Source organism: Sarcophilus harrisii, chromosome 2, assembly GCF_902635505.1.
Source record: "Sarcophilus harrisii chromosome 2, mSarHar1.11, whole genome shotgun sequence".
Classification (NCBI taxonomy): domain Eukaryota; kingdom Metazoa; phylum Chordata; class Mammalia; order Dasyuromorphia; family Dasyuridae; genus Sarcophilus; species Sarcophilus harrisii.
In genome coordinates, this window is record NC_045427.1 from 328,362,563 (window position 1) to 328,379,463 (window position 16,901).

At 35.9% G+C, this 16,901-nt stretch overlaps 1 protein-coding gene across 2 annotated transcripts in view; it reads right to left on the bottom strand.

Moving 5' to 3' along the window:
• Nucleotides 1-16,901, bottom strand: part of DCAF5 (DDB1 and CUL4 associated factor 5) — a 154,366-nt gene that overhangs the window by 92,635 nt on the left and 44,830 nt on the right. For both annotated transcript variants that reach the window (XM_031952796.1, XM_031952797.1), the window contains 4 exons: nt 13,072-13,215; nt 12,173-12,209; nt 10,892-11,031; nt 6,120-6,249 (listed from right to left, as the gene is read on the bottom strand). In XM_031952796.1, coding sequence (XP_031808656.1) covers nt 6,120-6,249; nt 10,892-11,031; nt 12,173-12,209; nt 13,072-13,215 — 451 coding nt within the window. The remainder of the gene's footprint in view (nt 1-6,119; nt 6,250-10,891; nt 11,032-12,172; nt 12,210-13,071; nt 13,216-16,901) is intronic.

Sequence of the window (16,901 nt, forward strand, 5' to 3'; positions counted from 1 at the left end):
AAAGAGAGATACTTCTCCCCCCCGCCCCTTTTTTTTTAAATTAATCTTCCTTATATACACTCCCACAACAGGAATACCACGAAAATTTATGTGGAAAGCCTTATGTGTCATTTTGGTGTGCTTGTAGAGAGTATGGGGAAAAGATGCTAACCAACAAGTCTACATAATTCATAAGAAGAAATAAAAAATGACCTTCCATATCCTATTGGAAATCACTTTTTCCCCCCAACTCTCAAATGTCCCAAACACAATTTCACACATCAAATGAAATAGAATTCGGAAGGAAAAGAATGACTTGCCTTCATTCTATTTCAAGTGAAGATGAGCTCAGTCAAGGGCTGAGGCTCTAAGTATCAAATCAGGGCTCTGAGAAGGTGAAAGGTCAAAAAGTCAAAATTTTTATTTTTCTTCAAGTCTCAGAGGACATATCCTTGTTAACAACACCAATCTATGAAGTCAAGAGTTCTTCAGCCTACCCATAAAACAATTGGAGTCTATTTCTTTTTAATAGCAATCTCTCATCATAGAATGCTCTATGGTACCACTTACCCTCAGAGCTGCTATCCTTGAAGTAGGAAGATGATACATCTAAAGCAGCCACAACGCATTCAGTGGTGAAGTGGTTAAAGCAACAACAGTGTTACAGAGCCTTTACAGGAAAAGAACAAAATTTTTCTTGGAGAAAGCCAAGAAGCAGTTAAACATAAGGTGATTAAAGATGAGAAAAGGACCAGTTAATAAATATTTATTAAGCACTTAGTATGCACCAGGCACTGTGCTAAGAACTGAGGCCACAAAGAAAGACAAAAGATAGTCCTTGTCCTCAAGAAGTTTACAATCTCCATTCTCCAATTGAAAAATGGTCAAAGGTTATGAACAGACAATTCTCAGATGAAGAAATTGAAACTATTTCTAGTCATATGAAAAGATGCTCCTAGTCATTATTAATCAGAGAAATGCAAATTAAGACAACTCTAAGATACCACTACACACCTGTCAGATTGGCTAAGATGACAGGAAAAAATAATGATGATTGTTGGAGGGGATGCGGGAAAACTGGGACACTGATACATTGTTGGTGGAGTTGTGAACGAATCCAACCATTTTGGAGAGTAGTTTGGAACTATGCTCAAAAAGTTATCAAACTGTGCATACCCTTTGATCCAGCAGTGTTATTACTGGGCTTATATCCCAAAGAGATTATAAAGAAGGGAAAGGGACCTGTATGTGCATGAATGTTTGTGGCAGCCCTTTTTGTAGTGGCTAGAAACTGGAAACTGAATGGATGTCCATCAGTTGGAGAATGGCTGAATAAATTGTGGTATATGAATATTATGGAATATTACTGTTCTGGAAGAAATGACCAACAGGATGATTTCAGAAAGGCCTGGAGAGACTTACACGAACTGATGCTGAGTGAAATGAGCAGGACCAGGAGATCATTATATACTTCAACAACACTTCTATATGATGACCAGTTCTGATGGACCTGGCCATCCTCAGCAACGAGATCAACCAAATCATTTCCAATGGAGCAGTAATGAACTGAACCAGCTACGCCCAGAAAAAGAATTCTGGGTGATGACTAAAAACCATTACATTGAATTCCCAATCCCTATATTTATGCCCACCTGCATTTTTGATTTCCTTCACGAGCTAATTGTACAATATTTCAGAGTCTGATTCTTTTTGTACAGCAAAATAACGTTTTGGTCATGTATACTTATTGTGTATCTAATTTATATTTTAATGTATTTAACATCTACTGGTCATCCTGCCATCTAGGGGAGGGGTGGGGGTGGGGGTAAGAGGTGAAAAATTGGAACAAGAGGTTTGGCAATTGTTAATGCTGTAAAGTTAATGCTGTAAATAAAAGGCTATTAAATAAAATAAAAAATAAAAAAAAGAGAGAAAAAAAAAAAAGTTTACAATCTAATGGAGGAGACATCAGGCAAACAAATATAGCCAAAACAAACTATATATAAGATACACAGAAAATAATTAACAAGAGGAAAGGCTCTAGAATTTAGAGAGTTTGAGAAAAGCTTCCTTTAGAAAATGGGATTTTAGTTGGAGCCTAAAAGAATTCAGGGAAGTTAGAAGTCTGAACAGAGGAAAGAGAGCATTTTGAGTGATAATGAGTTAGGGCATGCCCAGAGCTAAGATATGGAGTGCCTTGTTCATGGAACAGCCAGGAGGCCAGTGTCAATGGATCAAAGATTATATGTTGGGAAGTAAGATATAATTCAGGAAGGCTAGCAGGGTTAAGGTTAGAGTAAGGAAGGACTTTGAATGCCAAACAAAGCATTTTGTGTTTGTTCCTAGAGGAAATGGGAGCCACTGCAGCTTGCTGAATTAGGATGTATGTGACATGATTGGACCTCTACTTTAAGAAAATCACATGAATTGGAGTGGGGAGAGATTTAAGGCAACCAGACCTACCAGCAGTCTGTGACAATAATGAAGGCATGAAGTAATGAGGGTCTGTACCAGACTGATAGTAGGGCTAGAGAGAAGGGAGCATATACAAAAGATGTTGCAAAGGTGAGATTAACAGGAGGAGACCAAAGTCTAAGGAACTGGGAGGATGGCGATGCCTTCTACAGTAATAGGGAAGGCAGGAGCATAGGAGGATTTAGGGGAAAGATAATGAGTTATGTTTTGGACATTACTGAGTTTAAGATGTTTTGCTGGACACCTCATTTGAGACCCCTTTGGCTACAGTGCAGGATCTGGAGGAGGATCTCTGTACAAAGTCGATGAAAAAATGATAAAGGACTATGTAAAGAAGACAGACCTATTCTGCTTCTGTTTTCTTTATCAAAGATAATGATTTCAATATTTGTAAGGGAAAAATGATAAAATGAGAACTGAATACCATACATAAGTCAAGATGTGGTAAAAGAGCACCTCTCTGTCTCCAATAATATCAAGTCTTCATCTGAATTAGCTGTCATGGTCCTAAAAGAAGTGGTCATTCTACTTGATTGATCTGAAACTCCTGAGGCTTGATCTTCCCTCCCTTTTTATTTACTCTCTCTTCCTTTGGATTATGTCCATATTGCATCCAGGTTCTTCACTTGTCTCCCCTCTGCAAGATGTCTTCCCAAGTCTCTGCCCGGGTCCTCTTTAGACATTCTCTCTTCATTCTCATCTAAACCCAAGGCCTCAATGATCATTTCTCTGCCAATGACTCTTCTCATCTCTGGCCTCTCTGAATCTTTATCTTCCTTTAAGGATCAGCACAGATGATACTCCTCATGAAAAACATCTTTTGATTTCTGCAGCTATTAAATTCTGAATTTCCTCCAAGAAGAATGTAAGATCCTTGAGGACAGGAACTATTAATTTTTATTTTTGTACTCTTAGCATTTAGCACATTTATTAAGCAAGAGAAGATTAAGTAAAGGAAAATGACTGGACCTTCAATTTAATTGGTGTAGAAAGTTCCTAAAATATCTTTTCTCAACAAATATTAGTACCTTCTTTGCAACCTATATTCTTAAGAGAGTTACCTAGGTCTCTACTCTGTAAGGTTAAGTGACTTGCTTAGGATCACACAGCCAGTATGTGTCACAGGAAGGACTTGGAGTCAATTCTCTTTGGCTCTAATATACTCTCTCTTTTAAGTAAGAACTTAATGAATATCTGTTGTTGAATGTGACTTTTGATCACTGTTGGTAAACTCTAAGAAGCTGAAGCAAACTAGAGAGAGAAACAAGACCGATATGGAGCAAATTCTCAAAAAAAAAAAAAAAAAAAAAAAAAAGTGAAAAGTAGTCTATAGGCCAAGGAGTTTTACTTTGTAGAACACACTAAAGATTTGTGAGTTTTGAGAAAGGAAAGAGATCCCTTGAGGCCACTCAAGGATCAACTCCCAAAAAATAACTTACACAAATGTTAAGGTATGGCAGACTATTTTTCTTTCTCACAGGGTAACTACAACAATAGATCAGGGAAAGATAATAAATTTAAGACAACTAAATTTCATAAAAACACTTAATGAATTTTCTTATATTATTTTACAAATGAGGAAATGAGGCTTAGATTAGTCAAGAAGGGTCTGAACCTCAATTTTATCCCCTTTTAATAAAGCTGCTTTTAATCACAGTAATCAAAGTTTCCTAAAGTAAACTCATATGTACATAAGTCTGATGAGTCATCTGCAAAAGTATCTAAGATAATGTTTAACCTCTGAATCTATTTAAATAGAGTCTTAAACTCTTGAAGAATTCAGGACCGTTATGACTTTGGTTGCCAAAATCAGGCCTTCTCAACAGCTCTGAGAGATTGATATTAGTCTCAGGTTGAGGAGGCACAACAAATAGCCTAGAGTGTATGGACCTGTTTTGTGACTATATTTATTACAAAGGAGAGATTTTTTTTTTTTTGGGGGGGGGAGGGAGAATAGCATCAAGATAGAAGAAAAGTGATACTTCAATTTAAAAACAAGCAAAGAAAAGAACTGAAAAATCATTATTTTTAAAAAGGAGAGACAAAGAACAGAAGAAAGTTCAGAATGGGACATAGATAATGACAGAGTTGAAACTACCATGTTAAATTTGATAATATTCAAAAAAATTAAAACAAGGTATATGTAGTAAGTTTTACAATAAACTTTTTACATAAATTATTAGCTTTCTCCATGGACCTTATACAATGGATTACCCAAGACAATAAGCATTATACAAAGGAGGGACTAGTAAAAGGAGGATTCAAAACATAATACTCTATAAGAAATCCATTGAAGATGATGAAAGAACCATAATTTTCTCTTCTCTTAGTGCTGCTGATAAGCTATTCAACTAATGACTTAATATTTCATTATAATTCCCAGTTGCTCATTTCATCCTTCTGAAACCAAGAGCTATGGATACATTTAGAGAACTTGAGACGGATTAGGTGAGGGGAATAAAAGGAGGGAGGGGAATACATAGCAAATAAAAGTCTAACTTTTTACATGTTTGCTCATAAGAGTAATGACTACAAGGCATGAAGTAATGAAGGTCTATACCAGACTGGTAGCAGTGCTAGAGAAAAGGGAGCATATACAAAAGATGTTGCAAAGGTGAAATCAACAAGAGGAGACCAAAGTCTCCTGAAATCTGACTGAAATCAAAGGAGAGGATTTAAAAAACAAAAAAATCCAAAACAAAACACGGAGAAGGGGAGAAAGGGTCTTTTTGATAAAATCATTCAGCCTTGTTCTCTCAAGGTTGAAATGAGGTAACATCTGTAAAAGTGCTTAGCACAGTGCCTGGCACATAGCAAAGAATCATAAATGCTTATTACCTTCTGCTTTCACCTTCAAGACACATCCAAGTTAAAAAAAAAAAAAATAGAATTTATAGAATCCAAGATTTAAAATTGAAAGGCTTTTGGAGATCAATTCATCCAATCTCCTTAGGACAGGAAAGCTAAGGGACCTGCCTCAAACACTGGCCCCATCAACAGAGAAGACAGGAATCCAGTTCCAACTCCAAATCCATTGCTTTTTTTAACCACATCATGTTAATTCCCATAGACAAATAATCAGTTTGTCAGTATTATCATTTTCATTTTAGAATTACAGAACTCAAACTAATTTTTTTTACTATGCCAATCAAATTTTCTCAGAAGCACTAGATAAACTTAACAGATGACAAAATGTATAGATGGATATTTACAAAATGCTGAAAACAATGAAATCATGTTTTCCTGAACTAAAATTTCACCATTTAATCAAAGAAATTAGTTTATTTGAAAATACTCATTCTAGCCATTTTCTTTGGTAAGAGCTGGTTGTCAACAAAAAATATTCCCAACATCAGAAGTTTAGGACAAGCATTCTCTACATAATAGGAATGGTTTACAACAGGTGCCCAGTGAGTCCTACCTAACACCATGGAGCACTGCATTGGAATGCATATGCTTATTTTAATAGGCCCATACTTACCATGATGGTAAAAATTGGTATATTTTAAGAAATAATCAAGGAAAAAAGTGTATTCTAAAATCCCTTTCATTCAAAACTAGTATGCAGAGATCTTGGCAAGTGCTTTCTGGTTGAAGCTGATCATTTCATTCAAGAAAGTAGGCAGTTGGATAGTTCTTATGACTGATGAAGGAAAACAGCCTACCTCTGAGGTTTCCGAATATCCCAGAGTCCTACTCCTTCCTTTGAGTTGGCTGTGGCTAATAACCTGGGCTCCACAGGGTTAAACATGACACTATGAAAGGCTGATGGATAGTTTGCCAGGCAGAAGGGCTCTGTAGAAAAAAAAAATTATTCAAGTGGTTTATGTGCATTTTTGGGCTATACATGGGCAAATAAAAGAATATGAGTGAAGCAACATATTGCAAAGCAAAAGTCCCACTGAGTGAAAATTCCAACAAGGAAAATAATTTCTCAAGGAGGGACACTTTGGGGTTTTTACATCATTAATTTAAATTTTAAATGTTGTTTCTGCAATATGTATAATTTTAAAATACATAAAAATAATGACACAGTTGCATGTAATGGATCCTCACCTTCAGATACTGGGAAGAATAAAAATTTTGCTAAAGGCAAGGAAAACTATGTAATGTAGTTAGGAAAATTGAAGTCCTATAACAGCTGTTAAGAGCAGGAGATAGAAGAAATGTGCAAGCAATTAATAGAAAGATCCAATTGTTGCAGAAAGATTTAAAGTCAGAAGACCAGGTCAAGAACCCTGGTAACCCTGCTCTGTTTACTGCCTATGTGACCCTAAGTCAAATCACTTCACTTTGTTGAATCTGTTTTCTCATCTGTACAAAAGAGAGAACTGAACTAGACGACCTCTTAAGTCCCTTACAGCTCTAAATCCTTTGATCCTGTGACCCAAGTTATTAAAATTTTAAAATTAAAATTTTTAAACTGAATAATAATTTGCAAAGATCTCATAGATTTTCCTTTCTTGTCTAAATTATTTTGTTCATGCCTAAAGGGACTCTAGCAAGGGAAAAAAGCTCACAATAAAAACACTAGAATTCAGTTTCTAGGTAGAAGACAAGGAAAAAAAATGCATGACAGTCTCGCATGCAACCAATTCCAAATAGGTATTGCCTAAATGAAATTTGTCACTTTATAGCTCTCAAAGTAGGAGAGAAGCATCACTCTCCCTTTACATTTTTGTTCAGTCATTTCTTGTTGGAATCTTTACAAAGTGTTAAGCCATTGGAGTTGATTTAATCTTAGAAAGAGTTATTTTAGGCCAGAACTTGAACTAGGTACTAAGTACAACTGATGGAAACAATGCTAGTGTTCACACTTTTAGAGAGCTCATAAATATCTAAGAACTCAATGGAGTTCACATGTTTGGGAGATTTCAGAGAGCATGCTGGGAGATATCCCACAGTTCCAGTGAGTGACTCGAAAAGGATTTCTCCGAAACATCGACGGGGCTCGGAGACAGAACACTCTGGAAGAAAAGCCTACAAGCCCTATCTTCGAGGCAAGAAAGATCCATCGTATCTTCTACCTTGGTGCTGACTGGAGGCTGAAGAAAGCAGAGGCAGAAGCCAAGGACAAAGCTGCAAGATCTCTTAGAGCTCAAGCAGAGAGTTAGGTCTCAACTAACCGGGCAATTTTGGAAGGAGAAATAAACGTTTGCACTTTTACCAGCTAGCTGCGATTTTGGAGTAATTATTTCAACCGAGACTAAGGTTGCCTCCAGAAAACCCTCACAATTTCTGACTCTTCATGAACCCATTTAGGGTGCTCTTTTGATATTGGTTTGCCATTTCCTTCTCCAATTCATTTCATAAATGAGAAAATTGAGGCAAACAAGGTTAAGTGACTTGCACAGTAAGTATCCAAGGCTAAATCTGAACTCAAGAAGACAGACTTTAGGCCTGGTGTTCTATCCACTACACGACACAGATGGAATAAAAGTTACTTCACTGGTCAGGGCATTCACTGGTTATTACAGAAGTGAAATTTACCTTCCATGACAGGGGTCCTCAAACTACAGCCATGGCCCAGATGCAGCAGCTGAGGACGTTTATCCCCCTCACCCAGGGCTATGAAGTTTCTCTATTTAAAGGCCCACAAAACAAAGTTTTTGTTTTTACTATAGTCTGGCCCTCCAACAGTCTGAGGGACAGTGAACTGGCCCCCTATTTAAAAAGTTTGCAGACTATACAGTTCCATGACAGTGTTTTGCCTGTCCAACTCTGAATATGTCTCAGGTTGAGTATCAGTTAGGCAATGAATACTTTTAGAGTCTACAGAGAATAATAGATGTTTGGAACACAGATTAGTACACACTCCTAGAGTCACATTATTTTAAAGCAACAAGAAACCTTAGAGATCACCTAGTTCAATCTCTTCAGTTACTAGAGGAGAAAATACAGCTCTCTGTTGGTAACCAGCTTATAATAGGGAGATTAAAACATTAGGATATTTCACCGACAAGCACAATTAAGAAGGAAGAGAAGATAATTGGTCAGAGATCATAAAGAAGTGTTGAAAAAATAGGGAGTGTTAGTAAAAAAATAAAAATAAAAAGGATTAGTATTAATTAAAAAGCAAGAAAGAATGCAATATTACAAGAAAAGGCTTGCTAAAGGAATTTCAGGAGAAAGATACAGACTATTTCACACTAATACATTTTTACCTCAAATTCTAGATAAAAATTAAGACAGGGGAATTAGATTTCACTTTGTGGCAACACATAATGAAAAGGATGCTAGATTAAGGATCAGAGAACCTAGGTTCCAATCTTTGTTATTCTATTTACTCTATATGATCCTGGGAAGTTTTCTGGACCTCTATTTCCTCATATATAAAAATGAGGGAGTTAAAATAAATGACCACTTAGGTTCCTTTGAGTTAGAAATTTATGACTTAAATAATAGATATCTACCATGTACCAGGCATTTGGATAGGATCTAAGAACACATATCTATGCAATGTGCCACAATGAAAGAAAGAATTTTCTTTAAATTTTAAGTCTCACATACAGCAACCTCCAGGATGCAAAGCAGAAAAGATTAGGAATGGGAATAACACTGTATTCTTTACAGATAATTTAGATTGTAGGCAAAACTTATACGTCACAGTACTTCTTCTGTAGGTACCATGAGTCTATATCATCTGGGTTAGGCTACTGATTTTCTCCATTGACATTATCATGATATCTGTGGTGGAAATGTTGGCACTTCAGTTGACAGGATGTTTTTGTAACATGCATCATTTCTGTGCAAATGATTCTCAAATATAGAGGGCACAGGGGATAGAGCCCTGGACCTGGAGACAGAAAGACTTGAGTTCAATTCCAGACTTAATACACTTCCTAACTGTATAACTAACTCTGACCAAGTCCACCTCATTTCTCATTTCTGCTGGTTTTAGTTCAGGATAATAATAGCAGCTACCTCCCAGGGTTATTGTGAAATTAAATAATATTCATAAAATGCTTTGCAATCTTAAAAGTGCTATGTGTATACATACCACACACACACACACACACGCACATACACACATATATATAAAATTTATAAATTTTTGCTATATAAAAGCTAGCTATTGTTATTACTTATCCAGTCTCACCTCCTCCTCACCTCACCAACCTAACTTCATATCTCTATTTACTGAACTAGATCTAGTCTAGAAGATATCTTAAAACCAATATATCCAAACCACAACTCATTATTTTTTCCCTCTTCCAAACTTCCCCATTACTCTTGAGGGTACCATCATTGGCCCCTGTCATCCAGGCTTACATCCGAGGTGACATCCTTGACTACCCATTTTCTCTCACACCTCATATCCAAACTGTTGTCAAGTTCTACTGATTTTTACCTTTGTAACATCTTTCATATTCACTCCTTTCACTCCCAGAGGAATGTCAGAACATTGCCATCATTCTGATTCAAGCCCTTATCACTGAATTATTGCAACATTCTTCCAGCTGGTTCTCTGTCTCAAGTCTTTCCTTCCTCCAGTCCATTCAGCTGCCAAAGTGAACTTCCTGAAGCAAAGGTATGACTGTCTTTCCATTTCCATTCCCATCCCCCATTCAATGAACACCAGTGGCTCCCTATTACCTACAAGATCAAATAGAAAATTCTCTGTTCTAGATTCAAAGCCCTTCATAAAACCTGGTCTTTTCTAACCTTCTTAATTTTCTTCTCACCTTATTTCTCCCCATCCCCACACACTCTTGATCCAGTAACAGGTCTCCTTGCTACTCCTAATTCATATTCTGACTACATGCATTTTCATGGGCTGTCCCCCATACTCTCTCTTCTCATTTCTACCTCCTGGTCTTCATGAAGGCCAACCTGAAATCTCACCTTCCACAAGAAGCCTTTCCTGATCCCACTTAATGCTACTGCCTTCCCTCTGTTTCTCATCTCCAGTTTATCTTGTGTATATATCCTGTTTGTATCAGAGTTGTATGTATTTTGTCTCCCCCATTAGAGTGTGAGTTCCTTGACAGCAAGGATTACCTGCTGCCTTTCTTTGTATCTTCCTGGTAAAAATAGTAGGTACTTTATAATATTTGTTGATTTACTGACGTGCTAGCTTATATATGGCATGTATGTGGATATTTAGGAGGATGTGCAAAAAATTTTAAGGTGATTGTTCCCCTAGTATCCTACGGAGATGTGTGTATATGTGTGTGTGTGTGCATATGAACATATCTACATATCTAAGTCTATAACTCAAGCATATTATTATATCTAATTGGACCAGAACATTGAACTAAATTCCCAGTTATCTTCTTGCCTCAGGATTGCTATGTGCACATACAAACTAGTTTTTTTGTTTCCTCTATGTGGAAATCTTTTGTCTTTCTGCCCTTGACACTGTTCCCTGCTCTGAAGTCTATCAACTGACAAAAACTAAAGGAACTAAAGAGTGTAGTTTACCCAAGGTACTCACCTCCATGGGGAGACTCCCGGATGTCCCAAATGAGAACCCGTCCATCATCTGATGAGCTGGCAAAAACATTATCATTCACAGGACTCACAGAAAGACCATAGACTGCATCTTCATGGGCAAATACATCCAAGGTCTCGCTGCTGAGAGACAGAGCAGAAGAAAGAGAGAGACACACACATACGCAGACTTCTACCCTTCTGGCATACATGTTTTGTTTATGGGGGAAGTTATCTAAATCTAGCAATTATATGACAATTAATTGTGGCTTTTTTCTTTCCTTTAGACCAGACCTATTATTTCATTAGTGAGCAAACTCCTCAAAAGGAAATTTCCTCTAATCGATTCAGATCTGAAACAGCAATGGTCTCAAAGGGCTGTCTAAGGCACTGAGAGATGAAGATTTGCCCAAGGGTCACATAGACAGTATTAGTCTCCTTTTTTCTAAGAGGCATGTAAGTGTTACTAAGGTTCACTTGGGAAGAGTTGAATGAGCTAATGAAGTAAGTTGAACTGAGAGAACAGTTTACACCACTACCCCAAGAATGCCAAGAACACCCCTCAAAAACTCAATCAAAAAACTCCAGACTGCTGATCAAGGATATAACCAATGCTATGCATGACTGGTTCTTCTCAGAGAGGAAGCAGACAAAAGGTGGAAAATGAGGCATACATTTTCAGCCCTAGACAATGTATTGATTAGTTTTGTCTGACTGTACTTATTTGTTCAACTGAGAGAAGGTATAGAATCACTGGGAAGTGACAGTGATATTCTGCCAAAAAAAACTCTTCCCAATTTTTTTTTTGATTCTTGAAAATAAAGGACATATTACAGTATTTTAAAACTTTTCCAATGTGCAATAACATCATTAATTTGTCTTTCCTATTGATTGAGCAAAATTATTCAATAGATCAATCTGATTTTTACTTTTCTGAAATCCTATAAAACAAGTATTTGGTTTCTAACAAGGAGAGGAGAGAAGACTTTGAAATTGTCAAATCTGATTGTGATTGAAGATTTAAAAAAAAAGAATATAATAGAAATTGATTTTACTTAGACATGTTTCTTCACCTTTAGTTTTCTCCTAAAAATAATTTTATGGTGACTCTGCTAATTCTTTTCTGTCAAAACAATATAAGGTCACAAAACTATAACAAGTTCCTTCTTTGAAAAGGAATTTTGCAACTTTAATTTTTTTTAGAGAGTATTATTTTGGCCAACAAGAAATCTGCCTCAGTGTTTAGAAGCAATCAATCACCTTCACACACAAACAACCTATTTACCTTTCAACATCATGGAGGATAACTTGTTCATCATTTCCTATAAGGAAGAAAAACAAATGGCTAATAACAAAAGTTTTCTCCATGTACATTTTAAGTAAGCACTTAGTAAAAATTTCTTGTAAAAGTCATGTATTTTGATCTTAAATAGAAGAGTCAACTGGAAAAGTTTTTAAAAATAAATTTGGAGAAAGAATAGGAATGCTATAGTATGTAAAAAAGGTCAACAACAAATAAGGATGACAAAATAATGTTCTCAAAATACATAAGTTAATCTAATAAGTTAATTTAAAAAATAAAAAGTTTCATCTGCAAAACAAGTTGGCTGAACTGTATGACTTATTTAGGGTCTCTTACAGTTCTTGTATTTTATGATTTTAAATGTGGGAATATTAGATCCAAGTTTTTCCATTTGCAAATCCCATTTCTTCCTTTTATCAAAAGATATATGAGCATTTTATTAAAAATATCTAATGAATTCTTTTTGTGAATAGGCCTACTTTGGAAGAGTTAACTTGGATGTGAATAGACATATAATAAATAATTTCACATTCTATAAGGGAGGCATGAGCAATAGCAGCCCAGAGGCAGAAGGCATAGCAAGTATATGGCTCAAAAGTCATCCTAGTCTTAGTTCTAGTCATAGCCTCTAGCACTGGTAGCAACTAGGGAATAAGATTGAATCTGCTACTCGTAATTCACCAAAGAATGAGAAAGTTGGGTCAGGATGGAAAGCCATTTCTATTTGCCTCTTCTGATAAACACAAATTTGCAGAATAAAAGTATAATCTTTACTCAGGAGAAATACTTTAAATAGTAACTTCTTAACACGGTAACAGGAAATTAAAAAGGTCTTCACTGAACTGTCCCCTTTAGGACCCTGGGTTTCACCTTCCTCTTACCTCCAGAAAACACTTTAGTGTTCCCACTATTGAAAGCCAGGCAGAAGATGTTAGAATGATGCTCTCCTTTTAATTGGACAGGTTTGACCCTGGAGTGGATGGCTTGTTCCATGTGCCACAGCAGAACCCTGCGGTCATCACCTCCTTGGGGGGAAAAAGACAAGGGTCTAGGGTTATGGTAAGAACATACATTATGCAATTTGAACAGGACACTAAATGAGTTGGTTTAGAGATTCCTAGAAGGACTCATTTGTATGCTTAGTTCCTTTTGGTGAAGTACACGGAGAGCAGAGGTAGAAACAGAACACTTTAAACATCTACTTTCTCTTACCTTTCTAATTCAACAAATAACTGCAAAAGGCTCTTCTTCCCCATACCTAGAAAAATGCTATCCACCCTCTAGTTTCTTCACTGGTTTTCCAATGTCAAATTCTACTTATTTGTCCAGAAGATTAGCCTTTATCTTTTCCTTCTTTATTTGCATTTCACTACTGAGTAGGTCTAATGAAGATTTCCCACTTACATTCAACAACAAATTTATTTCAAGAGAATAGGGCAGATATGATTGAGTCTCTAAAATATGATATACCCTATCCTGCAAAATATCTAAATCACACAGAATACAAATCTAGAACGAAGGGGAATGATATTAATTACAATATGCTTCACATTTACTTAGACCTTTCTTTATAACAACCCTGGAGAGTATATATCCTAAATATTAGCCTTATTTTATAGGAATGAAGTTCAAATACTTTAAATGACTTGCCTAATCTCACCACTACTAAGTATTACTTCTAACTCCTAATATCTTACACCCTGGGAGTATCATTCCAGGAAGCATTTGCTCTTCCCACTGGACTGGCTGCCTATAAACCACAAAGTTAGAATTTCCACAAAAGAGCCCAGTCCTTGGAATCAGGACAGCCTATCTCCTAATCTTTACCAACTAAAGTATCCTAACAGTCTGCCTCTCTCAGTCTCTATTAATATGGGGATATTAATAGAACTTCCCCTATAGTGGTATTGTAAAAAATAGTGATATTGTAAAAAATCCAAAAGCATTCACATATGTGAAAAGCTACACATTAAAGTTATGTTTTGTCATTATACCTTACTTTAAAACAAGTTGAAAATAAAAGTGTAAAAAAAAAAAAAAGTTAAGAGGGAAATCAGGGAAACTGATAAAATAAAAGCCTAAAGAGGCACTGAGATTTTGTAAAAGAGGCCCCCTGCTGGAGATGAACAAACACAACTGAGAGTATGACTTTAAAATACCAAATCAAATGTAACAACTCTTGACAAAGGGAAGTTTTACAAAAACCTAATTCATCATGAAAGAAAATAACTTCCCACCCAAATTCCACTGCATTGACAGGCTTCACCTAGTCCCCTATTACGTCATCCTTCATGTTTAGTACCATGTATTCATAAAGAGATTTGACTTTTAGAAAATAAGGATCTCATAAAGTCTCCTAGGACCGGGTAAAATCAACTACCATAAATACCTAGCATGATGAAGACAATCTAGATCGAGTCAAACACTTGAGGCAAAAGGCAGGGCCTATTTAAATGCTCAACAAATGCCTGTGAACCAAGTAACTATGTACCCTTTAATCTAGAAATCTTACTCAATAAGTACTCAATAAATAATAAGACAAGTAAAGGACTCTGTGTACAATAATATTTATAGCAGTTCTTTTTTTTAGTGTCAAAGAACTGGAATGCATTGTAGGAAATTAGAGTTTTGGTGAAACCTGAACAGAATGGTATGAACTGTGGAAGAAAGTAAGATACAGAAGAACAATTCCTTCTTCACATTCCCTTAGGAAAGGAAGCACTACTCAATATGAAATTTTGGGTAGGATGCAATGAAAATAATAAAAGCTCTGAAAAACACAAGAGTGTCACTGTCTGAAACTTGCTTACAAAGTTTTTCCATTAAAAAAAAATTTTTTTTTCCCATCAGATCCTTCAAAGCCCTATCCTAAATCAGTAAAAAGCCACTCTCCATGCTGTATTGCATCAAATCCAGCAGCAGGAGCAGAACGATTCTGCTCAAAAAGATAAACAAGTTTAAAAAGGTCAAAAAAAAAAAAAAAAATAGGAGGAAGGTCAGGTATTTAAAATTGCACTATCACCTTTAATTCACCTAGCAAATTTACAAATTTTTCATGATTGTTCTAGAGGGCAGCTAGGTGGACACAGTGGAAAGAACTGGGCCTGGTTCAGATGACCCAAATTCAAATTCGGCCTCAGACACTTCATAGTTTGTGTGACTGTGGGTGAGTCACTTAATCTTGTTTGCTTCTATTTCCTCATCTGTAAAATGAACTGGAGAAGGATGAAAAACCATACTATAATCTTTGCTAAGAAAACCCCAAATGGAGTAATAAAAAGTTAAAAATGACTAAAAGGAATCAATAACAACAACAAATCCAAACTAAAACAAAACAGGTTTAAGTCTTTAGTTGCATAAGGGATAAATTGTTTTCCCCATAGCATTCAATGCCAGTGAATACTAGAACTAAACCCATAGCCTAATTGTCTTGCTAGCTTTGAAGCCTGTGCCAGAATACATATCAACAGGAAGCACTTTAGCAATGTGGCCTCCCAGGGTGTCACTAGGACCCTATATGAGTATATGAGGCAAAGCTAGGTCATTCTAAGATTTTCAGGACAATTCTGCTCACCTTTGACAATTTTTTTTTTATTAATTTGTATCCTGAACATAACAAACATCAAATAAGAGAGGCATTTCCATATATGTAAAAGAATAGAAAAAGAATGACATACAAGCAACTGTGCATCTTATTTTACATCTTTTCTTTTTAAATATAAATTCATCATGTAATTTTCAAAGATGTCCTACTTGTTTGGTTTCTTTCTGGCCTTCTGTTCTCTCTGTGCATTATAAAATATGTTTCAATGCCTTGCTATTCCTAGTTTTTCTTTTGGCTACACTTATTCCTTAGTGTCCTTCTGTTATCCGCCTATTCCCCCAAATTGAAACAATCAAAAAGAAAAGAAAGTCCCAGTTACAATTATGTGCAAACAAATTCTTACATTCTCTTATTTGAAAATGTATGTATCATTCCATATATTGAGTCAATCACCAATTCTTTCTGTCAGGAGATGGACAGTATATTCCTGGGATCATGACTGGCCATTACACTAATCATTCTTTCAAAGTTGTTATTCTTTATAACATAATAAATTGTTATAGTTCTGCTCATTACTCCATCCAACTCTTCCTAGGCTTCACTAAACTCTTTCCAGGTTTTCATCATTTCATATTAAATATCCTTGTTCTTTGCCACTAAAAAAAAAAAAGGCTGCTATAAATGTACATTGAGCCCTTTTTCCTTCTCTTATTGATCTCTTTGGGTCAGAAGCCTAGCAGCAGTATTGTTATATTAAATTATATTAAAAGTCAGCCACTTGGTTGACAAACATTTGTTAAATGCTTACCATAGTGCCATTCTCTATGTAAAGCTCTAAGGATTCAATGAAAGGCAAAAATGGTAGTCCCTCCCATAAAAAGCTTACTTTTTATTTTAAATACAATAGGCAAAAAACAAAACAAATAAACAAACAAAAAAACCCTGGACATATTAAATACATACAGTTTAGTTGCATTGGGGGAAGTACAATTGTTTTCTAGAAGCATTCAATTCATGACATTGCCATTTCTATATTATTGATTTGGAACTTTTTATATGATTATTGATGGCTTGGATGTCTTCCTTTGAAAACTGTCAGTTCCAGTTCTCAAAACCATTTGGTACTGGCTAAGAAATGGAGTAATGGGGCTTAATGGAATAGGTTAG